Raw genomic sequence first — 25,863 nt, 5'->3', positions numbered from 1 at the left:
CACACACTGGCTGCCTGGAACAATCCCCTCGAGTCTGATACTCAGAGTAACAAACAAAGACCAGCTTTATTAACCTTCAGACCTGTGATAGGTGGTGTGAAGGTTGTGATGCCTTCAGAACAGCCTCTTCACCAATCCTGTTACACACCAAAGGGTGCAGGCTCCTTCCTTCCAAATGCAGCATCTCAGGGTGAGACCCCATATCCACTGGTCACAGCTGGACATGAGCCCAGGTGTGCCCAGGTGTGCCCAGGTGGCCAATGGCACCTGGCCTGTGTCAGCAGTAGCGTGGCCAGCAGGACCAGGGCAGAGATTGTCCCTCTGTGCTGGGCACTGCTGAGGCCACACCTCGAATCCTGGGTCCAGTTTTGGGCCCCTAAATTCAGGAAAAGTATTGAGGTGTGTCCAGGGAAGAGCAAAGGAGATGGTGAAGGATTTAGAGAGTCAGTCCAATGAAGGGTGGCTGAGGGAGCTGAGGGTGTTTAGCCTGGAGAAAATGAAGGTCAGGGAGGACTTTCTCACTCTCTACAACTCCCTGACAGGAGGGGGCAGCCAGGCAAGGTCAGGCTCTGCTCCTAGGGAACAAGGCACAGGACGAGAAGCCACAGCCAAGCTGCACCAGGAGAGGTTTATGTTGGAATCAGGAAGAATTTCTTCACTGAAAGTGTGGCCAGGCATTGGGAGGACTACCCAGGGAGCCCCCATCCCTGAAGGTGTTCAAGAAACTGGATATGGCACTTGGTGCTGGTGTTTAGTTGACAAGGTGGAGATTGTCCAGAGGCTGGACTTGATGATCTCAGAGTTTTTTTCCAAACAAAACAATTCTGGGAGTCCTGTGGTCCCTGCAATTAGATCCACAGAGGGATCCTAGCACTGGCATCATCAAAGCTTCTAACCCCAGGGGCAACTAAAACCCAGAGATGTCTGAGTTCTCGGAGACTAAAAACTGTTGCTTCAGAGCATGCCAGGACAGACAGACAGCAGCAGCCTGGGGCAGGCTGGCCGGAGTCCCGCACTCCAGGCTGGGATGCACGGATCAGGGCATGGAGGGACAGAGACCCGCTGCGGTTCCCTGGGCAGGGGGAGGAGAAAAGGCAGGAATGAAGGAGAAAAGGCAGGAATGAAGGAGAAAAGGCAGGAATGAGGTGGCTGGCGCTTCCCTCTCCTTTATTTAACAGCTTATTTGTCCCAGCTTATTTGTCACAGTTTATTTGTCCCAGCTCAGCAGCGTGCGCGGCGCTCCCCTCCCGGGAGCGAGCATCGCCCCGGGGCAGCTACAACCGGGGACCTGCCCCGCTGCTCTATCCCGGGCCAGCAAAAGGAGCCGTGCAAAACCCACCCACGGGCCCGTCCCAGGAAGTGACGGCACCCGGTGCACACCTGAGTCACCTGGGCGGCAGCGGCGGCGCTGCGCTCCGCGGGGCCGGGCGGGTCCGGGCACACCGAGCGGCCATGGCGAGGGACGGCGGCTCCCCCTGGGCCATGGGGCTGCTGAAAACCTTCGAGGAGAGCGAGTTCAGCAGCTGGGAGAAGATCGGCTCGGGGGGGTTCGGGCAGGTGTATAAGGTGCGGCATCTCCACTGGAAGACGTGGCTCGCCATCAAGTGTTCGCCCAGCCTGCATGTGGATGAGAAGTAAGGGGGGGAAAAGGGGACGGGGACATTGCGGGGGGACAAGGGATTCTTCCCATAGAGGCGTTCCGAGCCCTCGGTCACCCCGCGGATGCGCAGCCGGGGAGCGCGGGGCGAGCGAGCGCTCCCGGTGCGCAGCCCTGCCCGTCTCACAACCAGCAGCAGCAGGAACCATGAAACATCCCAAATATCCTGAATTTAGGGGCCCAAATGTCCTGCGTGTTCCTTGGGAACCGTGAAATATCCCAAATATCCTGAATTTAGGGGCCCAAATGTCCTGCGTGTTCCTTGGGAACCGTGAAATATCCCAAATATCCTGAATTTAGGGGCCCAAATGTCCTGTCGGTTCCCTGGGATGCATGAAATACCCCAATGTCCTGCGTGTTCCTTAGGAACAATGAGATATCCCAAATGTGCTGCGTGTTCCCTGGGATGCATGAAATACTCCAATGTCCTGCGTGTTCCTTAGGAACAATGAGATATCCCAAATGTGCTGCGTGTTCCCTGGGATGCATGAAATACCCCAAATGTCCTGCGTGTTCCCTTGGAACAATCAAATACCCCAAATGTCCTGCATGTTCTCTGGGATGCATGAAATATCCCAAATATCCTGCCTGTTCCCTGGGAATCATAAAATACCCCAAATGTCCTGCATGTTCCTTAGGAAAAATGAGCTATCCCAAATGTGCTGCGTGTTCTCTGGGATGCATGGAATACCCCAAATGTCCTGCGTGTTCCCTGGGAACCATGAAATGCCCCAGCTGTCCCGCCTGTCCCTCGGAGCCATGCGGAAAGCATTCCTGCCCTGCCCAGGCTCTGCGTGTGCCGGCTTGCACGGACCCGCTGCGGCCCCAGCAGGCACCGACCGCGCCGGGAAGGGCTGGGAAGGGAAGGGAAGGGCAGGAGGATTGGGAATGCGTCTGGGATGCAGGGGCTTGGTAAGAGGCAGGCTCGGTTCACAGGTGCAGGAGTTGTGGCTGATGTGCTCGGGGATGTTGCGCTGCGGGCGCTGGAGCCGCGGGTTTGGTGTCTTTGGGGAGCGGGCGCTGAAAGGAGCCGGGCTGGGGAATGTGTCCGGCTCCAGGGCAGGGGCAGCGCTGGTCCGTGTGTCTGTCTGCTCGGGATGAGGCCGTGCAGGGGTGTTGTACTGCAGGTACAGGTGCCCCACGGCGGGACTCCCCTGCCCTCTGCCCCTCGGTGTGGTCCTCGATGGGCTGCGCTGCTCTCGCACCGTGCGTGATTGCAGAGTCACACATGGGTCTGGGTTGGGAAAAACCTTACAGCTCATCCCCTGCCGTGGCCAGGGACACCTTCCACTATCCCAGGTTGCTCAAACCCCATCCAAGGTGGCCTTGAGCACCTCCAGGGACGGGAGCTATGGAGTGCAGGTCTCCTTTCCAGGAGGGGAAGGCTGTCAGGCGCATCTTTAGCAACATCCCTGTGTTGTAGGGACAGTGGTGGCTTCAGCCTCTATGCACAGGGTGCTGAATATGCACAAGTCGTGCTCCTGGAGCTTTCCCAGCTCCACTTGATCTTTGGGATCTCCACCAGCTCACAAGCTGATTCTGCAGTTCAGTTTTTGAGGCGTGGGTTGGCTCAGTCACAAAAGGTTTCCTGTTGGTGCCTTTCCTGCAGAGAGGCAGATCAGCTGGCCCAAGACTAAAAACGTTTGCAAACCCATCTTCTGCAGGATTTCTGGGGTCCTTGAGCATTTTTTCCAGTATGTGAATTGCTGACTTTGCACTAGGCATGGCTTGTAGAGTGCAGTAAATGAAATTAAATGTCCTTTGGAGAGGGAGAGTTTACTATATGCATAGGGTAACTGTGCTGTCTGTGAATAAAATGGAAAAAACCTTGAAGTTGCAGGGTGTATTTTGTACTGTGCTAATCTGCAAGCCCCCTACTATTAAAACCTCAAAGGAGATTTCAGGTTTGATGCTTATTGATCAAAATAGTGCCATGGCTGATTAATTTTGAAGTTAAGATTAAATGATGTCTGAAAAATAAGCTAGAACTTTTCATTTGTGGTGTACATCTAGAAATTTACTCTGAAAGTTAATTTGCACTCTGAGACAAAGGATGCTGTCACCTTTTTAATATCTTTAGTAATTAATTTTAATATTTATTTATTATTTTAATATTTAATAATTAATTTTGATATTTGCTATCAGATCTCTATATTAATATGCACCACGTGCAGAGAGCCACCTGTCCCTCCATGGCTGTGAGTTGTGCAAATACTGGAAGACCATACAAACATGCAGCTCAGGAAGCAAAAAACGCCCTGAGAATTTGGGAACTTTGAGGCCATAGGGGTCCTGCAGCTTCTGATTGATTTTTAATAAACCAGTCCTTGAAGCACTAATTTATTTTACCGCAGAATCTGTGCTTCAGATGCTTGAGGAGAGCATTGATAAGAAATTGGAGTGTCCCTGGCCTTTGAAAGAGCTGGCTCTGCTAAATAAATGTAAACTGATTTTTAAGTTTTTTTTTAATTCGTGTGATTCTTGGGCTGTTCTATCAAACCCCTTTCAGGAGATGGTTATGCTGAGACTTTTTACCCAAAACTTTTCTAAGAAACCTGTGCTATTCAAATGGTGGGGTGGGGGGCACAGACAGAATCAAACACAGCCTCTTTAGCTGGCAGGTTGCAACAAGCCCGTGTAATTAGATTGTTAATCCAGGAGATTAACTTGACTAGCTGTTTCTTGGAACCCTGTGAAGAGTTAGAAGAATTGCCAGTGGTATCAGAAACATTAACTGAAAAGCACAGAGGCTTTTTCTGATGTATTTATTTGGTACCACATTAAAACCCTGTTTGTAATGGCTTGGTGGTGGTAATACCCTGTGGAGTCTCTCTTACCGTGTTTCTGCAGACAGCGAGAGATTTGGAGTAATTCCCTCGGCAATTATCACATCACAGAGCCAAGTGGCCTCAAGCAGAAGAAAAACTGAATGTAGAGCCAGAAGTGTTTTTTACCTTTAAACCCAAGCCCTCTCAGACAATCCAGCCAAATTCCATTCCTAACACCTTATTTGCTCCCACTTTCCTGAGATCTCCTTTCTCTCCTGGGACTCAGGATGCCCTCAGTATGGGGGGGTTCAAGGTAAATCTGAACAAAAGAATTCTGCGACCCTGAAGGGTGGAGGAGCCTCGCCCCCAGGACTTGCAGTGGAAGTCTCTTCTTCTCTTTATCCCTGTGGTCTGGAGAAAAACAGTGGCAAACTCGGAGAGAGAATCCTTTGTTGATTTCTTCTGCTGAACATCAAGGTGCTGGCTGTAAGGTGTAACATTCCTGGAGAGGGATCTTGACTGGAGGTGTTGGCCACGGGGGTGTCTACAGGGTGTGGAGGTGGAAAAAAATTCTTGATCAGGCAGAAAAAAAACCCCAAAAGACAAGCAAAACCCTACATATCTCTCCTTCTGCACATCCTGGATTTGGGAATGGAGCAGGACTTTGAAGTTGAGGAGGTTTTAGAAATGCCTTGCTGGTAGTGGAAGCTGCATTTATTTAGGTGAATGAATGTATCTTCTGTGCAGGGAGAACCTAAGAGTCACCTTGTGCTCCTTAACGAGCTGGGGAGAGCTGGCTGTCCTGTAATCCTCTGCTACCAGAACTGCACAGATCTGTCAACCTGGAAAAAAGGGATTTTCTTCCTTTTTCCCACCCTCCTCCCCCCCAGCATCCTCTGCCCAGACTGACCACGCAGTGCTTTTTGTCTTCTCATATTCACATTCTTCTCTGCGAGTCAGCAGGGTGGAAATTGTTAAATATGTACCCTGCAGAGCAGAGGCCACTCTGTGCTCTCCAAAGCTCTGCCATGATGCAGGTGAGAGGAACTCTGAGGATATTCAGGGGTGGCATAATGTGGTGGACTCCCAGCTGCACCACCAGCAGTTTGTGAAGAGGGAGCTGAAATTCCTGGCTGCAGAGCAGGGCTGGATCTCCCCTGGGCTGGGAGAAGCCTGGCTGCTCTGTGTCTGGAGGTGGCTCACACAAATGGCCCCAGCTGCAATGTTTTTAGCTTCTCTGGAGCAATTTTTGAGTTTCTCTGGAGCAACTTTTAACTGCTCTGTCTCAGACTCCATTAGGGAAATGCGGTGGGGGAATATAAAACTGCAAGGACTGCCTGGTGAGTCTAAGGTTGTAGTTTTACAGCAGTGTTATCTCTAGGGCACAAAGATTGGATCCATGCAAATGCAGGCACAGCTGCAATTCCTGCTGTTCTTGTGGCAGGGTTTGTGGGACAAGGGCTGGGCACTGGGGCAGTGGGCAAGAGTGAGGCCCTTGTGTCTGCAGGAGAATCCAAGGAATGCAGCCCTGTCTGTCTGATGTGGAGTGGGAGCAGACAGCTCTTTGGAGGTCTCCCATTCATGTAATATTGCTAATTGCTTTGAAAGTGACTGATCTGTACTGGCTTTTGTGACAGAGATGCTCTTTTGGCACTGGACCCAGTGCTGGAGCTCTTGATGTGTGGGCCCCTGTCTCCTGGTAATATTTACAGGAGAAAGTGTGTGCAGCCCATCATTTACATGACCTCAGCTGTCCTGGCTGTGTTTTCTTTCTTTTTTCTTTTTTCTCTTTTTTCTCTTTTCTTTTTTCCTTTTTCTTTTTTTCTCTCTTTTCTTTTTTCTCTCTTTTCTTTTTTCTCTCTTTTCTTTTTTCTCTTTTTCTTTTTCCCCTTTCTTTCCCCCTTCTTTTTCCCCTCTTTTTCTTTTTCCCTTTCCCCCTTTTTCCCCTTTCCCCCCTTTTTTCCCCTTTCCCCCCCTTTTTTCCCCTTTCCCCCCCTTTTTTCCCCTTTCCCCCCCTTTTTTCCCCTTTCCCCCCCTTTTTTCCCCTTTCCCCCCCTTTTTTCCCCTTCCCCCCCTTTTTTCCCCTTTCCCCCCCTTTTTTCCCCTTCCCCCCCCTTTTTTCCCTTCCCCCCCCTTTTTTCCCTTCCCCCCCTTTTTTCCCTTCCCCCCCTTTTTCCCTTTTTCCCCTTTGTCCATATTTTCCCCTTTCCCCCTTTTTTATTTTTCTTTTTTTCTTTTCCTTTCCCCCTTTTTCCCTTTATCCCTTTTTTTCTTTTCTCCCTTTTCCCATTTTTCTTTGTCCATTTTCTTTTCCCACCCCTTCTTCTCCCCCTTTCCCCCCCTTCCCCCCCCTCTTTCCTCCCCTTCTCCCCCCTCTTTTCCCTTTTTGCTCTTTCCTTTATTACAATTAAGTTCGGATACCCCACTGGAGGGAGAGGGGAGCGGAGCCGCGGCTCCTAGAGAAGATAATCCCAGCTCTTCAACCGCGTGGGTACGAAACAAAACCAGGCTTAAACCCACAGCTCTGGGCTGAGAAACCCCATCAGGAGCTTTGCTTTTCCTTCCCTTCGGATAGCTCAGGGTAACTCCTGAGCGCAGAACACCCGAGCACTCCCATCCCCAGCCCCGCCGCATCCTTTGATCCTCGGGATGCGCTCCCGGGGGCAGCGCTCGGTGTTGGGGCCCCGGGACGGCCTCGCTCCGTGCCCAGCGCCGGTGGCATCCTCAGGGGGAAGGGAAGGGAAGGGAAGGGAAGGGAAGGGAAGGGAAGGGAAGGGAAGGGAGAGACCTTTGATCTCTGCCTGCTGGAGGAGATCTTGCTTTAACCAGCTGTTTGTGCTAGGAGCGTGAATGCAAGCGCGCTCCCAACGACTGCTTTGGCTCCCTCCCTTCGCTGCTTTTGTCTTTCCCTTTCTGCTTTCAGAAGGTGACAGGGTCCTTTGGAAAGGTGCCTGAAAGCTGTGCCAGGCCTCTGGCTGGCTGGGTTTTGAATGCTCTGGGGATGGGAAAGTGCTAAGGGTGGTAATTGCTGCATGGGGGCTTTAAACAGGCAAATTACACAGAGGGCACTTGCCTGTTATTCTCTTAATTCACTCAATGAACTGTATCTGGTACAAGCAGAAATGAAGTTTTTTTAAAAAACCATTATTTTGGGTGGTAATTGTTGCATGGGGGCTTTAAAAAGGCAAATTACACAGAGGGCACTCGCCTGTTATTCGGTTAATTCACTCAATGAACTGGGTCTGGTCCAAGCAGAAATGGAGCTTTTTTAAAAAAACATATTATTTTACTGAAACAGAAAATTCTGGTTTTTTTGTCCTTTCCTTTTCTGCTTTCAGAAGGTGACAGGGTCCTTTGGAAAGCTGTGCCAGGCCTCTGGCTGGTTGGGTTTTGAATGCTCTGGGGATGGGAAAGTGCTAAGGGTGGTAATTGCTGCATGGGGGCTTTAAACAGGCAAATTACACAGAGGGCACTCGCCTGTTATTCTCTTAATTCACTCAATGAACTGCATCTGGTACAAGCAGAAATGAAGTTTTTTTAAAAAACCATTATTTTGGTTGGTAATTGTTGCATGGGGGCTTTAAACAGGTAAATTACACAGAGGGCACTCGCCTGTTATTCTCTTAATTCACTCAATGAACTGGATCTGGCCCAAGCAGAAATGGAGCTTTTTTGAAAAAAACCCCATTATTTTAATGAAACAGAAAATTCTGTTTTTTTTCTCCTTTCCTTTTCTGCTTTCAGAAGGTGACAGGGTCCTTTGGAAAGCTGTGCCAGGCCTCTGGCTGGTTGGGTTTTGAATGCTCTGGGGATTGGAAAGTGCTAAGGGTGGTAATTGTTGCATGGGGGCTTTTATATCTATTATTACATAGAGGGCACTTGCCTGTTATTCTCTTAATTCACTCAATGAACTGGATCTGGCCCAAGCAGAAATGGAGCTTTTTTGAAAAAAAACCCCATTATTTTAATGTAACAGAAAATTCAGGTTTTTTAGAAAACGCCCCATTTCCAGCAGCCAATCTGTGCTTTTGGCGATGCTCTCTGAGGCTGTTGCTAGCCTGAGAGCCTGAGTCTAGTGGCTCTTGTCAGCCCTTGGCTGTTGCTGGGCTCTTGCTTTGCCTAGGAGGGCTCAGACAGGTATTTTACATCCCTGACTCCAGCTCAGGTGAATTATGCTGGCTGTGCGTGTGGCTTGGGGGCAAGGAGTTGGTTGTGTTATTCATGGGCGCTCCCTTCCAGCGTGCCAAAGAGCAAACTGGGTACTTGTCTGCAAAGGCAATTATTTCACAAGAAAGTTGCTGTAGGGAGCAGCAGGAGCCAACATGGTTAATGGAAAAGATTTCTCTTATCTTTTCTGTTTCTCTCTCTGCATAACATGGTTAATGGGAAAGATTTCTCTTTTCTGTTTCTCTCTCTGCGTGTACGTCCCTCTTTAAGGCATTTTTCAGCCTGATCTTGCCTCTGAAATGGGTTTGCTGCTCTGGCTGGGTCCTGGTGGGAAATGTTACCTGCAGCAGGCAGCAGACCACATTGCCAGCCTTGGGGAGTGTCCTGCTGCTGAGTTTGGGGGGCAAATGACAGCTCCCAAAATCTGAGGGTCCCTCACACGCTGTGCTTCAGCTTCTGCCAGGTCATCCAGGCATTTGGGGGACTCATGAGAAGAGAAGTCTCAGCTATGTGCAGGCTGGATTTGGTGTTTTCTCTTTTTAAAAGTGCACAGTGCTACTAGCTGGCCTTGCATTTGAAATTTTAAAACCAAAACGGTTTTGGTTGAGCTGAGGATCTGCCATGAGGCTCCCCCAGAGGTAACTGGCATCACTTGTTGGTGGCAGCACAGAGCACAAACTTTGTCCTTTTACTTCAGGTACTGTTGTCCATTAGATAGTTTGCACATCTTTGGGTGCATTGCAGGAGCTGCTGTGTAATAAGAGAGGGTCTGCTCAGGAAATATTACCTGCCTGACCTCCCTGTGCCCCCTTCTGTGAATGTCTGGCAGCAGCAGTGATGTGTCAGTGCCCAAAGCTGCTCTGGGCAGGGTTCATAATCACTGATAATGCAGTTTTACAGATTGAAGGGTCCAAACCATCAAGTGTGGCCCCTCTTTGTGGGCACAGCCAGCCTGGGGACAGGACCCTTGTTTCTTCTTTCCAACTTGAGGTCCTGTGGGCTGCTGCAGAAGGCTGTGAGTGAGGTGCAGAAGAAAATCACAGCAATTAAGGGTCCTGACCTGGGAGGCTGCAGCTTGGACTGAGTAACACTTACCCCTGTGCAGGGTCAGGCTGAAGTGACCTGTAAACAACCCGGGGTGCTCATTACAGCTGCCAGGCCCAGGCCTGTTACATCACTGAAAATGGTGAGCTGGGAGATTTGGGCACCTCCTGGAGCTGAGTGAGTGCAGTGTTGGACTTGTCAGAGCTGTATTTTGGGGAGGGGTTTGTTGTGTCTCCCTGGTTACAGCCAGCAGTTTGCTCCCCTCAGTGGTGGGTCCAAGGATTCCTCTCCCAAGGTTTGGGTTTGTGAACACTCAGGAAGCACCAGCAGGGCTGTTGAAGAGATGCTGCCTGGCTTCTCTTCTGATTAACACAGCCTTGTGACTCACCAACAGGTAATTACTTCAGCCCAAGGAGTTCCAGCAGTGTAAAGCTGGGCTCTAAGCGTATCATCCTCCTTCAGAGCAGCACAGCACAACCATCAAAGCAGAGAGATGGGCTTTGCACTCAGGATATTCACACCATGGAAGTGTAGGGCTCACCTGTGCTCCTGCAGCTGGGAGCTGCCTGCTCTCATAGTTGAGATGGAGACAATACAAAGCACACACTCCATTTCCAGAAGGCTTCACACTGTTTTTTATTTTTATTCTCTTAATTCACTCAACTGAATCTGGTCCAAGCAGAAATTGAGCTTTTTTAAAAAAATATTTTTTAATAAAACAGAAAATTCTGGTTTTTTTTAGAAAATGCCCCATTGATAATTAATTTTTGTTATGGCATGCATACTTTTTATACATTCTTACAAAACTCCTAAGTTTACACTTTACTCATTGCTCATGAGAGACAAAGTGCTTATTGGAATAGGCAGTTGCAGGTTTCTCTAATTTATCCTTCTTTCTTGGTTTCTATGTCAATGACCTTGATAGAAATTCTTTTGGGGGTAAACATGGATCCTCTTATCAAACTTCTCTCTGGCTCACAGAAGTTGCTGTAAAACCTCTTCCCCAGCCAATCATTGAAAGCATAAAACCCCAAATCAGTAAATATGGAAATACACCTGGGGTGCAGCATGGGTCAGCCAGGGGATGATGTGAAATGTGGCATTGGGTTTTATAAGAAATGTTTTGTGCTGTTTGACCTGAGCAGAAGCAGCTGCTCCATCCTTCACCTCCCACTCTCTTCCACCCAGGGAGCGCATGGAGTTACTGGAAGAAGCCAGGAAGATGGAAATGGCAAAGTTTCGCTACATCCTCCCTGTTTATGGCATCTGCAGAGAGCCAGTGGGCCTGGTCATGGAATACATGGAGACAGGGTCCCTGGAGAAGCTCCTGGCCTCCGAGCCCCTGCCCTGGGAGCTGCGCTTCCGCATCATCCACGAGACTGCGGTGGGCATGAACTTCCTGCACTGCATGTCCCCACCCCTGCTCCACCTGGACCTGAAGCCTGCAAACATCCTGCTGGATGCCCACTACCACGTCAAGGTATGCACTGGATGCTCTGTGCCAGGGTATCCAAGCTTTGGATGGTCCCCCAGATGCAAAAAGGCTGAGAGAAACCAGCAGCCTTCCTTTGGAATTAGAGAAATGCTCACTCAGCCAACCCCTCTGATTCCCATGTTAAAATCCACCCAGATAGAGCCCTTAAAGAAATGCACCTGGTTTTTGCACCATTTTATGCATTTTATTTTAGTACATCAATAGAGGTGTGGTTAGGGAAGTTGTAAGAACCCCCCTGAAATTTTAGAAGGTTGCAGTTCAGGAACTGCACCTCAGTTCAGGAATTGCACCTCTTAACTGCATTCAGGAACTCAGGAACTCAGGTTCTGAGACCTAATGGGTGCTGCTACAAATTTCTTTGAGAACAGGGGGAGAAAAGTGGTGTAAACCTCTAAATCATTTCTGCCACTTCCACAGTTGCCACGATTGCCTTGTTCTGGGTCTTTGTCTGCACCACTAAATGCACAGATCTCATTTACAGCTGGAGCCTGGGGAAGCCTTCCCAGAGGCAGCTCATTTCCATTTGCTCAGGGCATGTACAGTGAGGAAGGATCTCTGTCCTGACTGTTCATGCATGCCAGAGGTCACTGAAAGGAATTTCTTTTGTGGTTGTAAAGGCATGAAATTATTTTCGTTATCCATTTCCAGAGTAAACAGGCAAACTTGTTAGCCTTCTCTGCTGGAGGTTCTGTGGTCAGCTGGACCAAGGAGGTTGTGCTTGCTTTCCCAACTTTCTTTTTAGGGAGCACAGAGACTGAAATAGAGTTTTTTCCCTGTTATTTTTATTTTAGTGTTCAATTTTTTTTTTAGCAATGCCATAATTCATCTGGCCCCCTCACTGATCAAGTGCCTTTGATCTTGCCTGTATCATTCTAAAAATGAAGATTTCATTAAATAAAGACAGATTTCCTGATATCATGGTATGGTTGGAGCCATAAGGAGGTGTGTGCCACTAATGAAATCACACTTGTGACGGTCTCAGCTTTTTTACTAGGCCTCTTAGTCATTTATTTCTTAGAAGGATTTTCTTTCTGAGGCAGGAGGCATCTGCAGGTGGTCATGCTATTATGACCAGAACATCAGGATTTCAACTGTTGAAAGCCTGTTCTCACACAATAGTGCTGGGAGACCTTTGCTAAGTATTTATTTACTTAAAAGTTCATGCTTGCTTGCATAACTTCTTAAATTCCTGAATCTTGACTCATCCATGAGCCCAGATAGCAAGGCTGTGTTTTTCTCACTGTTTCAGGAGGTTGAAGTGCCTGATGCACAGCCCATATCTGGGTGGTGATGTAACACAAGGGGGCAAAGTGCAAAATGTACAAAAATAGAAAAGTCTCTGGTGAGGTCATTGCTGACATCCCTGATGTGCTTCTGTAGGAAACACATCAAGGTCTTCAGATCCTTTCCATGGAGTCCAGAAAGGAATGGTGCAATCCAAGCCTTTTCCAGCCAGCAGTCTTTTACATCCACAGGCATCTTGGAAAGCCCTCCAAGAAGCAGAGCAGGCACAGGAACCCATATGCAAAATGAGAGATGAACATATTCTGTGAGAGATGAACATATTCTGTGAGGCGCCTTCCCTTTAAAAGTGTGGCCCCGAACCTTCTCTTTGTGTGACCTGAAATTTACAGTTAAATTTCAGACCCTGCAGCTTGATTTAATGTGCATTTTCTCGCTGGAAGGCTAATGGGAGCTGCTGATTGAAGTGTTTTTAAATGTCAGCAATAATTTAGTATGTGACCTGTCCCTAACAGAGTCCTAAGGTGAGCGAAGAGACATTGCAGACTGCAAAAGAAGAGTTTGGAGGTAGGGAGGACTTTACAAACTGTTTGCCCTTGAGCCAGGAAGCAGTCAGTCTTCCAGTGGAGAGCACTGGAAATGTTGCTGTGCCATCCTGCAGTTAAATGCAAACACACCCTGCTCCTTTTACGAGTGCTGTGCTCACTGTAAATCCCTGAGTGAGGCTGGTGACTCAGGCAGTGCTGCTGAGCAGAACTTATCATCAAGTGGGTGCCTCCATATCATAAAGCCTGGCCATTACATAAGCCTGTGCTGAACTGGGAGGATAATTAGGAGGATGGGCAGGGATATAGATAGACAGATATTAACTTTACCAAAGGCACATTGGGGGATTCCCTGGTGATTTTAAATGTTTGTGTGTAACGCGTACGGCGCAAGGTAAAGGTTTGCTGTGTTTTGGAAGGTGGATGCATCCATCCTCCCTTGTGAGTCAGGTGCTGGGAGCTCCCTTCCCTGCCATGTCCTGCTCCATCTTGTTTGCCTTAAACACTGTGCTTTCCTTGGCAGGATTATTCCATCTTCCTTCATGTCAACCCTTTTCTCCTATTTGTACCAAGATCCTTCCTCCCCCCTTTCTCCAGTCTTCCTCATATCCAATCTTCCAATATTTACACACTGTCTGGCATCCATTTCTTTACTCAACCACATCTTTTGTACTCATTCTTCATCTCTGCTGCCCTCCACACACATTCTGGATGTGTCCCCTGAGCTGCTGTGATGTGGCAATCGCTGGCACGGGGGAAGCAATGCCACATTCCAGCACTGCCCTCGTGGGCTGGAGTTTGCTCCTTCCCTGCTGCAATGTGATCTCTCTGCAGGGCCCTTGGTAGGAGAATAAACACCCCACCACGTGCAGAAATCTCATGCCCAACTTGTTGCCAGCTGCCATGCCCTCGTGATCTCTGTTGCTGCTCCACAGCTCTCGTGTCTTCCAAAGTCTCGTGGTCAAGAGTGTTACTTTTTCGTTTAAAATTAAGCCAACCTGCAGCTTAATACTTTTGGGGGAAAACATTGTTTTTAAACTCTTGTTTCTCTCACTATCCAGCCTGTTTTTTTTGCAGCTCCTCACCTTGTCATATATATGTTTGTACAGATACACACAGAGACATACATGTATATATGTGTGGGTTCATGTACACACAGAGACAAGCCTGGCCAGCTGTTAGTCATCTCCTACATTTTGGTTTTCAGGAACTTGAAGGAGAATGAGCTGCTCTCAGCTGTGCACTGCTTTAAGCTCTCTGTAGTCACTTTTCTCCCCTCCCCAGTTCTCCAGTTTAAACCAGTGTGAAATTTGCTGCTGTGTTGTACTGTGCTGATGGTCTTGCCTCTGTGGTCTTCACTTTTATTTGCTTCAGCTGCAAAATTTCTAAGAATGGAGTTAGAAGCAACTTAGGCAGATGGCAAATTTCATGATGAGAAAGCTTCTGCATGTAGGTTGTTAAGTGTAGGTCCAAGTAATACCCAGGGGCCAGGCAGGTAAAGAGCAGTTGTCTCTTTATTAGACTGCCTGATGTAGGTAGCACAGCCACTTTTTTATCAGCTGCAGTTGCTCTCCTGTTATTACAGATGAAGAGAGCCTTTGTTTTGTGTGTCCCTTCTGCTTGTTTCCTACCCTTCCTGATCAAGGTTTCCATGCAGGGCTGTTGTTGCATGGCTCTTTAATCCCAACCAACAAAGCTGGTTTGCACCTTGATCAATTCTCTGATTGATCTGATTGTGGTGGTAGGGGAGGGAACAAAACCATCCCTGTTATGGTAATGCAGATTCACGATGGATTAAAATGAGTGTTTGGCTTTGGGTTGTTTTGTGGTGCTTCTGAAAAGAGCATTGCAAATGTCCCACTTGAAATTGGTTTGGAGGAGTTAAAAGTTTCAGGGCAGGTTGGAAAAGGATGGAAATACAGCCTGTTTCAGAAAAGTTTACTTTAGAAGCTAACTGAAGTGCATTCATTAAGAAAAACCTGTTCATACAGACATAGGTGTGAAGTGCACATTGTGTTGGTATTTGGAATTAATTTTTAGTCATAATTTTTAGTAGTCCAAGTCTGTGACCCGTGCAAATTGCTTAAAAATTTCAGGCAGTTTTAAAGAACAAAAAATGTAACAGCCTTTCCCTCTACCCCAGAAAAAACAAAGGAAACATCCCTGCCACCCGAATACCCGACAGACAAATGTGGGGGCATTCTCAATATCCAAGTCAGAGACTTTGTACAGAGACAAATACTGGATGTTGGAGCACAGATTAAAAATTAATCCAGTGGATTTGATGCAGAAAACCTTTTGGTGAACTCTGTCCCTGAGTCCATTGCAGTGGGTTCTTGAGTTTTGCTCGCAGAAAAATGTCAGAAAGCATCAGGAGCTAAGTGCACAGTTCAGGACATCAGGAGGTGAGAGCAGAGTTCAGGGCAGCCTGTCAGGAAAAAAAAGCACTTTCCAAGCACTCATTTTGTTCCTGAGAGCTAGATCCCTGCAGTGCTTGGGAATAGCTGACTGGAGTAGCTGTTGTGGTTATGTGAGTGTATCTTCTAGTTTTCAAAAAAAACCCAAAAACTACAAAATAGAAAAAAATTACAAAAAGCATCTAAAATTTTGCAAGTGAGCGTTTTTGTACAAACTAGAATGGAAAGATCCATGAATAGCAGAGGCAGAGAAAGTCTTGCGTGCATTGAGTTGAAAAACAAACTGAACTAAAAATAAAAACAAATAAATAGAAATCTTCAGATCTCGGAACCCTTCAGCAGAGTGAGCGTTGCTGGAAGTGGGCAGGAGAACACGTGCAGCTCTTGTCCCTGCTTGGTGCTCACTTGTTGGCTCTCATGCAGCCCTTGCAGGAGCAGAGCTGCCTGAACATGAACACCCCAGAGCCTGCGTGGGCTCTGGCCAAGGCTCCTTCCCCTTCTCCCAGCTCCTGCCGTGGGTTTTGTGTGCAGCGCTCCGTCGCCTCCGTGTCTCCCCTGCTGCTGCCACGTGTGCTTTTGAAGGGACCCACCTGAAATCACTGATGTTGATGCCTCAGGTTTTAGGTTTTATATGTTTCAGATTCTGTGCTGCTTTAGTGTGTGGGTTTGGGCTTCGTATTATGGGATGGTGAGCTCTGTGCACAGAGCAGGGAGACAAAACAATTCCTGCTCCAGCTGGGCACCAAGGACAAATGATCCAAATCTCAGCCCCAAGAGCACAAACCCCGTGGGCTGGAGAGAGAAAAACAAGCAGGGTGGGACTGCAGGGGCTAAAGCTGGAATGGGACAATGAACTGCAAGATGCAAATGGAGCAGAACTGATCCCAGGGAGAGACCCCGTGCCCGGCCGTGCATTTTGGGGCCATTTTGGTTCATCTTGGGTGCAGCCCTGGCTGGGCTCTGGTGCTGCCCAAGGTGCATCCATGGAGGCCTTTGAATAAATCCCTGCTTTATTCTTTAGCTCTGCCCAGCCTCTGCTCTGGGTCAGCCTGCACAAGGCATCAGCGTGGGGAGCAACATTGTGGATTCCCTTGGAATTTAGGGGAAGGGCAGAGCCTGGGGTGGGCTGCAGGGACCAGCAAGGATGTGGAGGAAGGGGTGAGGAAGGGTGCTCCACTTTCACTGCCTCCCCCAGCCAGGGAGTTGCAGAACGAGGTGCCTGGCAAGCAATTTAAAGGCAAACCAGGCGAGTTAAATGGCTGCATCTTCCACCCACTGCACAGTTCCCACTGGTGTTTAAAGAGCCTGCATGACTAAATACACCATGTAGTGTGGAAAATTTGCCCTAGAGGAACTAATAAAAGCCACAAAAAGCTGTCTGCAGAATGTTGCTGTTTTGTTGCAGCCTGCAAGATAACAATTCCTCAATTTCCACTGCTTTCTCCTGCAGAATTTGGTATGATTGAAGCCCTGCCATACAGGTGACTTTTTTTTATTAATTGACACAACACCCAGTCCTTCACACTAGGTAGGGACAGATCCACAAGGTGAAGATTTTGCTAGCCCAGGGAGGGTGTATGCTATGTACTTTAGCTGTTTCTTAGTTTGTAGGGTGACTTTTTTCTGTCTGAAGTGCTCAGCTCTGCCTTAGCCCCCAGCCTTAGATTCACACACCGTAGCTGGTGGCTCCAAACACAGGAGTGTCACCCTGCTGTCTGCATTTCATCTTCAGTTCTTAACCCAGGCAGTAGGAAACACGCCATTGTTTAGACAAAGAGGGAGGTGTGTGGCTTTAATTATGCCTGGATTTCTTGAGGTGTGCACAAGCCTCTGCCTCATGCTAATCAAAGGAGAGCAGCGCTTCGGATCCGTTCAGACTTGCAGGGTTCAGTTCATCTGTGAACCTGACACCACAGCCTGCTGTGATGCTGGGCTTGGGCTTTTGTTCTCCTGTGGAGCACCAAGTGCCCCAGACTTACGCAGCATTTCCCGTGGTGGTCAGTTTGACTCTTCCCAGGGTGACCTGGTGTGTGGACAAGGTTTCTTGCTGCTTTCCTGTGCTCCAGTGCTTGGCTTGCTGAAGAGTCCAGCAATCCCTCCCTTGAGAGTGTAGCTGCACAAGGATGAGAATCTATTCCTGCAGATAACTTTGCTTCTTTTTCCCTCATCTTTTGTTTTTGGTTTTTTTTTTTTCCCCTGTGTGTGAGCTTTTTTGTTCTCAAGTCATTCCCACATTACCCTACAGAATAAAGAGGGACAACAGGTTGGACATAGCTGTGTTTTAGGGTGCAGGACTTCTCCAGCTCCTCAGAATTCCTCTGCTGAGCTCTTTGTCCATGGGAGAAGTTCTTGCTGAAGCTGCGTGGGTTGCTTTGTTTGTTTTATGGCAAAGGGAGATTCCTTGCATGGCTGTGTAATGTGCCTGTTCTCCAGGAGGCTGAAGCTGGCAGCAGTTTTCTCCCTTTCCAGTAATGGACACATGTTACAACTAGTTTTGTGGTATCTTTAGAGAGAAACTTCTCAAAGTGTACAGTCAGAGCCTATTAAAAAAAAAAAAAAAAAGAGAAGCTTTTTTTTAATTATGCTTGTTGTTTTGAGGGAAAACTTTCTCAAAGGAGAAGCTGTGAAGATCAAAAGGGGAATGAGTCATTGAAAAACCTGAGTATTTATTAGATAAAAGGAATGTATAAATTAGGGGAAGGGGAATCTTATCTGACATGTAGACAAAAATCAGTGGGCTCAGTGGTCCAAAAAGACTTGACTTTTCTTGAAATTACCACTCGGCATAATGGACATTTTTGTTCAGTGGGAAATAAGTAAGACAAAGGAAATTGCTGCCCTATCTGTTTGCTCGATGATTGGTATGCCTTTGAGAGCAAATGAATGCATATTTGCCTGACACTTCAAATTAAAGTGGAGGTGTGTCCTTTTTATAAACTTGCTGTCACTTGTTGTGCTCATTTCAGCTGTGCTCCCTGCGTCACTGCACCAACTTGCTGTATCTCCTGGCTGCCAAAAAGAGCTGCCAGTGTGGCTTTTTGGTGTGTGTGTGTGTGTGTTTCCATGTGGGTTTTTGTAGCATTTGGTGGCTCTGCTGTTGGGCTTGGTCCTCAGTGGCATGGTCAGTGTAACAGGGATACCTGAGAGGGTGATTCTCCTGAGTTCATTGCAGAGCCAGGGCATTTAAACACCTCATACAGTGTGAGGTTATGTAGGGAAAGGGGGTGGCAGGGCCAATAATTACATTAAAGTAGTTTGCAGTAGCTAAATTCGACTGGTTTAAATTATAATAAATTGTCTTGACTGTTTGTTGTGTTTGCTATGTAATGGGCTGGCATGCTGCTGCTTGCAAGAACTGCTTGCCTTTATTTTTTTTTCCTTCTTCTTCTTTTAGCTTAACCATAAAGAAAAACCTACCATAGCATTATGCTTCCAGAGATGTTTTATTGGCTTAATATTTCTGAACAGCACTCCACTGTATTTGTTGGGCAATCCTGTTGCATCTGTTGTTCTTTGCAGAAAATATTTTGTGAACACCTTGAAAGTCTGACGGTACCATGCACTTTTCTCACCTTCTTCCTCCTTCTTTTTCTTTTTTTCCCCCCAGATTTCTGACTTTGGGCTTGCAAAGTGCAATGGCTTGTCCCATTCCCATGACATCAGCATGGATGGCTTGTGTGGCACCATTGCCTACCTTCCTCCAGAGCGCATCAAGGAGAAAAACAGGTGTTTTGACACCAAACATGATGTGTACAGGTCAGTGAACTATGAAAACACCTGAATGTTATTTTAGTAACCCTGTAAAATGAGCCCTTTTTTAAAGCATGAAACCCCTAAATCCAATTTGAGCCTTGTCTTGAAATGTGTCACATATGCTTTGGGTTTTGCAAAGTCTTTGTAGGGTAGAGGCCTTTTAAAAACTGCAGGTGATCCTGGGTCTTGAAATCATTTGTTGGCAGTGGGAAGCACTCTGCCCACCTTTAATTTCCCTTCTAAAGGTACATCCTGACCTACTTTTAAAGTCTGTGATAAAATTCTGAGTTATCTTCAGTGGATTTCATCACTAGGTCTTTGGCTCTTCTTTCATGGCAAGATTATTAGGAAAAGGAAATCACAGCTTTAGATTAAAAAGATATCTCTTATTCTAAATTAAACTGATTTATTTGAAGTCATCTTGCAGGGCAGAAGCATTAAATTAAACCCACTGTAATGCTTTCTCTGATTTTGTCAGGGTGGATGTGGAGGGGTTGGTAAATGCTACCAAGGACTTGGCAGCCTCCAGCAAGTCCCTGTGTTTGCTGCCTCAGGTTCCTCCCTGCCAAAGCTAGACTTTGAAATCATGGTTCTTAGCTTCATCCCTCTGTGTGTGTGTTCATCAGCTGAATTAGGTGCAAAAGTGGAGGGATAAGGAAAATAAATTACACTTCTCTGAGGGTGTTTTGGTTAAAAAATTTTCTAGAACTTTTTTTTTACCTTTTTAAAATTTTTTTTGTAGCTTTTCCATCGTGGTTTGGGGAGTTCTTACACAGAAGAAGCCTTTTGCAGGTAAGTTATGTGTTATCTTGGATTTTTTTTTCCTTTTTCCCATTGATAAGCACACTTCTTGCCCCACCAGCCTCAGATTTTTGTGCATGACCTCCAAATTCTGACAGTCTTTGTGTAGCAGAGACTTTGAAGCTATCGAATTCTGATCACAAGCTTAAATTCTCCTTTGTCCTACGTCATGAAAACAGAACCTGTATTGCTGCAGGGGCCCTTGTCTGCACATTTCTGCCTCTGCTGGGTTTTGCTGCACAGCTTCAGATCAGTGTGTGGCAAAGCCAACTTGGCAGGAGCTCTGCTGTTGTTCAGAGGCAGCTCCTCTGTGGAGAGGTTCTGTAGATTATTTGCAGATTGTGGGTACAGATTTGTTCCTTAAAAAAAAAAAAGAAGAAAAAAAAGAAAAGCTGTCTGTGAGAATAAGCCCTGTTCCACCCCACAGTAAATGCACCCCAAGAGGCAGCTATTTATTCTTTATGACTTTCCTGTGTCTGTGACTGGCCTATGTATAGCAAACATGTCCCAGCAAGTTCCAGTCTACTATTAGTTTTTCTCCCAGTGAGGGATTCCTTTTAGCCCAGTGATTGATTTACAGTCAGGAGCTGCATTGCTGCACCTCTTGGCTTGTGTTCCTCCTTCACCTTTATGAATAGTTCAGGTACCTGGTGAAAATAAAACCTGAGGTTCTGTTTTCTTACAGCAGATGTGGAAATCCAAAGAAAGTAGCAAAGAACTGTTTGAGGCTTTTGTTTTTTTTTTTCTTTTGTTCTTTATCTTCAATGGGTGGAAAAAGAGCAGTCACTCGCTGCAAATTGTTTCTTTAAATGATAAATGAGAATCAGGTGTTACTGTATTAAAAAACATCTTGTTGGAGAAGACAACCAAAAATTTTTTTCCCTATTGATAAGAAATCTAGAAAGAAAAGTGTGAAAACAAATTTTCAGCTTAATGCTCTTGGAAAAAAGAGAAGTGATTTCTTTTGCTGGGACATCTAAATCTGTTGCTTTTGCTTTGCAGAGGAAAACAACATTTTACATATTATGGTAAAAGTAGTTAAAGGGCACCGCCCAGAGCTACCTGCTGTTTCCAAATCCAGACCTCATTCATGTAATAACTTGATCAAACTGATGCAAAAATGTTGGCAAGATGATCCTGGTGAACGGCCAACATTTCAAGGTAAGATTTCCTCTTAACTTGGCTGCCCATTTATTCTGCTGTGAGTCACATTATTGCTCAGGACTCTGCTAATCCTTGGGGTAAAGGCTGAGAAGCTCTGTGACAGAGTAAATAGAGCACCTTGTGTGGTGGAGACAATGATACAGGCCACTTACTCATTTGTGGAGGAAGGGATTATCTGAGGACATGTCTGACCATGATGGTGTTATGTAAACACGCCAGGAATAAAACTTGTACTGAGCCAGTTGGTCCATTTAGCCAGAAATATGTTTATTTCTGATAGTGAGTGTCAGGACATAAGCCAAGCTGGAGCTGCTGTGGTTTGCTGTGTACCAAAGCGTTGAAGGACCTGGCTCTTGAAATTTGTACTGTTGTGTGTTGAGAAACTGAATTGTTTTCTTGTCTTGAAACAGTTTGTACAGTCACTTCCCTGCCAGTAAAAGGTTTGAACTTGTCCAAAGCACCTGTTAGGAATTCAAGTGTGCAGAGGGATGTAGCTTCAGAAGAATGGGAGAGATTTGCCTCTTCCCTCTCCTCCTGCTCAAACAAGGAATGAGGACTGAAGGGATGTGGGATTCCATCTTTAAAAAAACCCCATATCTAAATCTGCCAGCAGTACAGTGGTTCCCATTTCCCAGTCCTGCAGTGTGGCCCCTGTGTAACAGCAGCCTGGTGTGACTGAAAACGAATTGTTTGGGCAGCCTTGTGTGCCCTTGGCTTGGCTGCACACTTGTGCCCACTGGAATGGTCAGCACTGGAGTTCTTCTCCCTCAGAATCTCAGAGATTTAAAGCTCAATTGGTAGAGGAAGGCAGCAGGGTATCTCAGAAACTCCTGAAAAAACCAAGCACTAAAACCTTCTCTTGTTTACTTTAAAGAAATCACTTCAGAAACAGAGGCCCTTTGTGAAAAACCAGAAGATGACACAAAAGAGATGATAACTCAGGACCTGGACACCAAGAATGCCCCAGAGCAGCAGCCTGAGGTATTTTCTCTTTCACTTCTTGCTCAAACTCGCAGGGTTTTGGGAGGAACAGGCTCCTTTATGACCTGGAAGGTTCCGAGAAACCTTCTTTTTGGTGCTTTTGAGCACCACCTTGCCTGATAGAAGTGGGTCTTGGTGAAGGACTGGGATGCACAAATGACAGCAGGGGCTGTGGACCAGCTCAGGAAAACCTCAGGGCAGAACCAAATCCAAGTGCATCTTATTCTGTGGAGGAGAGCAGGACAGTTAGGAAATAAAGGCTGGAACTGTGTGGGTGTGACTGATCTTAAAAACCATCATAGACAGAAGAGCCATGAGGCTTTAGTGGCTGTGTGAATACTGATGGAAACTGCCCTCCTGCTTCTGAAAAAATTCAGTGACTTTATTCATAGATTTCATTTAATACAAACAGTGCTTAAAGGCTACCTGCAAACTAACAAATTTATGTTTCTTCTGTAGGGCCTCGTGCTCAGTTTTGTTTGCTGACCTTTCTAAAATGCTTATGTGCTTCTCTTGAAGGGGATTTGTGCACTATCCCAGAAGAAACAGGAGCCCGCTCTACCATCAGTTAAGGATTACAGTCTCTCAGAGTTGTTGTCCCAGTTGGATTCAGGGATTTCACAGACTATGGAAGGCCCTGAGGATCTCAGCCGCAGCTCTTCTGAGTCCAAACTTGCCTCCAGTGACAAGAGGCTTTCAGGAGTTTCATCTGTAGATTCAGCTTTTTCATCCAGAGGATCCCTTTCCCTTTCCTTTGAACGGGAGAGTTCAGGTAATGGTCAAGTTTTCCTTTGTAGTTGTTTGGACTGGGGCATGGGAGTCAATGGGTTGGAGAGTAGAATAACATTCTGGAAATTACTGTTAGCCTTGCTTTCTCTTGCTGTCAGCACTACAAATTTGTTTACTGGAGGTAGTTATTTAAAAGGAAAAAAATAAAAACAAAAAAAATTATGTGGTTCCCAAACATGATCTAATGAGAAATAATAAATCTCATTTAGTTTTGTAAAGGAGTAAACTCCCATTAAAGCAATTACAGAATCAGTCATGTAGAGGCTGGTTGGAAGGGAGGTCACTACTAGTCCAGCATCCCGCTTGACATGGGATTAAAGCCACTGCCCAGTCAGGTCAGCTGAGTTTGTGGCTTTTTCAGTTATACTGAGCCTAAACCTCAGGACTTTAGTTTTTGAGAGGACTTCTCCACCTTCTCAGCAGGCCCCTGGGGTCATTGTGATAAAGACCCCCTCACTTTTACTTTTTATTCCAGGGCTGCAAACCCCAGACATCTGTTTTCCAGTGAGGTAAACAATGGTTAGTGCAGGGAGATGAGCCACATCCTTTGGTCTTCATACCACAACAAAGAGAATTAGTGGGGGCCCAAATCTGACCTGAAGATGTTTTGGGACTCCTGTGGGGCAAGGGGGGGTGAATTGCTGTGCAGGCAGCTCACTGCTGAAACCATGGGCAGGTAAGGTTTGATGGGTATCAGAATTGTGATGCTGTCTTTTCCATAGAATCTTAGAACAGTTTGGGTTGGAATGGACCTTTAGTGAGAAGGGACATCTTCAAATAGATTAAGCTCAGGGACGCGGCATCCACCACCTCTCTGGGCTCTGGGCAACCTGTTCCAGTGTTTCACCACCAGAGTAAAAATGGTAATCATGGTAAAATGTTTCTCATGGTAAAAAAATTTTCTTCCTTGTATCCATTTAGATATTGGTACCACAGACATACAGAAGAGGAAGCTAACGGAGGCGATTTTATCCGGAGATACCAGCAAGCTGATGAAGATCCTCCAGCCTCAAGATGTTGATATTGTTTTAGATGGCAACTCCAGCCTTCTGCACTTGGCTGTTGAAGCAGGTCAAGAAGAATGTGTCAAATGGCTCCTGCTGTACAACGCTAACCCTAACCTCACCAACAAGAAAGGGTCCACTCCTCTTCACATAGCCATCGAGAAGAAATTCAAAAGCATTGTGGAACTGATTATGGCCAGGAAAATCAACGTCAACGCCAAAGATGAGGACCAGTGGACCGCTCTCCACTTTGCTGCCCAGAACGGGGATGACTTCAGCACCAAAATGCTGCTTGACAAGAACGCGTCCTTAAACGAGGTGGATTTTGAGGGCAGAGCCCCCATCCACATAGCCTGCCAGTATGGCCAGGAGAACATCGTGCGCATCCTGCTCAGGAGAGGCGTCAACGTCAACATCAAGGGCAAGGACGACTGGGTGCCCCTTCACTACGCTGCCTGGCAGGGCCACCTGCCCATCGTGAAGCTGCTGGCCAAGCAGCGCGGCGCCGACGTCAACGTGCAGACCGTGGACGGGAGGACCTCGCTGCACCTGGCCGCCCAGCGGGGTCACTACCGCGTGGCCCGGCTCCTCATCGACCTGGAGTCGGACGTCAACGTGCGCAACGGGCTCCTGCAGACTGCTCTGCACATCGCCGCCGAGACCGGCCACACCAGCACCTCCAGGCTGCTCCTCAAGCACGGGGCAGACATGGAGGCCGCCACGGCTGAAGGATACACGGCCCTGCACTTGGCGTCGCGCAGCGGCCACTTGGCCACAACGAAGCTGCTGATGGATGAGAGGGCCAGCGTTCTAGCCAGAGGGCCTTTAAACAGGACAGCGCTGCACCTTGCCGCGGAAAACGGGCACTCTGAAGTGGTGGAAGAACTTGTCAGTGCGGAAAATATCGATATTTCTGACAGCGAGGGGTTCACGGCTCTTCACCTGGCCGCGCGAGGGGGGCACGCCAAAGCGGTGGAGGTTCTGCTCAAGCACGGGGCCCACACTGACATGCCGAGACCCAAGGGTCAGACCCCGCTCCCTCCTGCTCAGCACAGCAGGAATAGCTCGCTTACAGTGTTGTTAAGTGATACTTAAGCCAAAGGTGCCCAGTGGTGCTTTTTTACCTGGTGTGAGGAGACTGCTGGAGCTCAGGGCCTTCTCCAGCCACACAGGGATGCGCTCACCAGCGGTGGCAGATGATGGACTGTGGTGAGTGGGACTGAGACCAGGTGCTGGAGTCTGCCATGGTCTGTGTCACTCATTCCATGCCTGCCCACCCTGCCTGGATCTGGACATTCCCCTCCCCAAGGACATTTTGAGAGAAGGATGCAACTTGTGTGCTCTCCCTGCTTTTTTTTTTTTTTTTCTTATGTGCCAAACTAATTTAAGAACTAACATTATGCTTTTTTTTATTTTCATCAAAGCAAAAAGTAAAAAAAAAAGGATGGCATGGACTTGTGGTTCATTATTTTCATCAAAGCAAAAAGAAAAAAAAAAAGATGGCATAGATTCGTGGTTCATTGATATATTGGGCTGAAAGCCTCCAGTGTAGAATAAGCACAACAGTAGTCTGCTGGAAAATAATGCAGGAGTTGAGGAAAGGGCTGTTTAAGGTACAGTTAATCACATTTCTGCTACGTTTTTTAATGGAGACATTGATTACAGATTTCCACATACTCAAAGTTTATGAGGCAGACTTAATAACAAGGCAGGATTCCAAAAAAAATTAAGCAGAAGTAAAAGCTTAACACTGCTGTCTTCATGTACAGTACTCCCTTGTAAGTATCCTGAGATCAGTAAACTGGATTAGGTGCATAGTGGTTTGTCTTAAATGAGCAAGTCAAGAGCTGAAATTTGTACTGGACTGGAACTGGATGGTCTGTTCTGACACCATTGTACCAATTTGTAAAACACTGTTTGGAGGGGCTGATGACTAGAACTGATATACTGTGTATATAGGATTTCTACCTGTTGTATGCTTTTTTCTACTGAAGAAAATAGATTGCTTAGAGTGGGTATGTTTTAATACACCTTTT

General features: G+C 47.0%; 1 protein-coding gene across 1 annotated transcript; it reads left to right on the top strand.

Annotated features, from left to right (window-relative positions):
- The first annotated feature begins 1,437 nt into the window (after window positions 1–1,437).
- On the top strand, window positions 1,438–25,192 carry RIPK4 (receptor interacting serine/threonine kinase 4). Its single transcript, XM_036383431.2, has 8 exons — window positions 1,438–1,634; window positions 10,825–11,116; window positions 18,943–19,091; window positions 19,831–19,880; window positions 20,892–21,050; window positions 21,928–22,034; window positions 22,554–22,806; window positions 23,745–25,192. The coding sequence occupies exons 1-8, from the start codon at window positions 1,453–1,455 to the stop codon at window positions 24,920–24,922; spliced, it is 2,370 nt and encodes a 789-aa protein (XP_036239324.1). The 5' UTR covers window positions 1,438–1,452; the 3' UTR covers window positions 24,923–25,192.
- The last annotated feature ends 671 nt before the right edge of the window (window positions 25,193–25,863 follow it).

This window comes from Molothrus ater, chromosome 2, assembly GCF_012460135.2.
Source record: "Molothrus ater isolate BHLD 08-10-18 breed brown headed cowbird chromosome 2, BPBGC_Mater_1.1, whole genome shotgun sequence".
NCBI classification, from domain to species: Eukaryota; Metazoa; Chordata; class Aves; order Passeriformes; family Icteridae; genus Molothrus; species Molothrus ater.
This window is presented reverse-complemented; position numbering and strand designations above follow the sequence as displayed.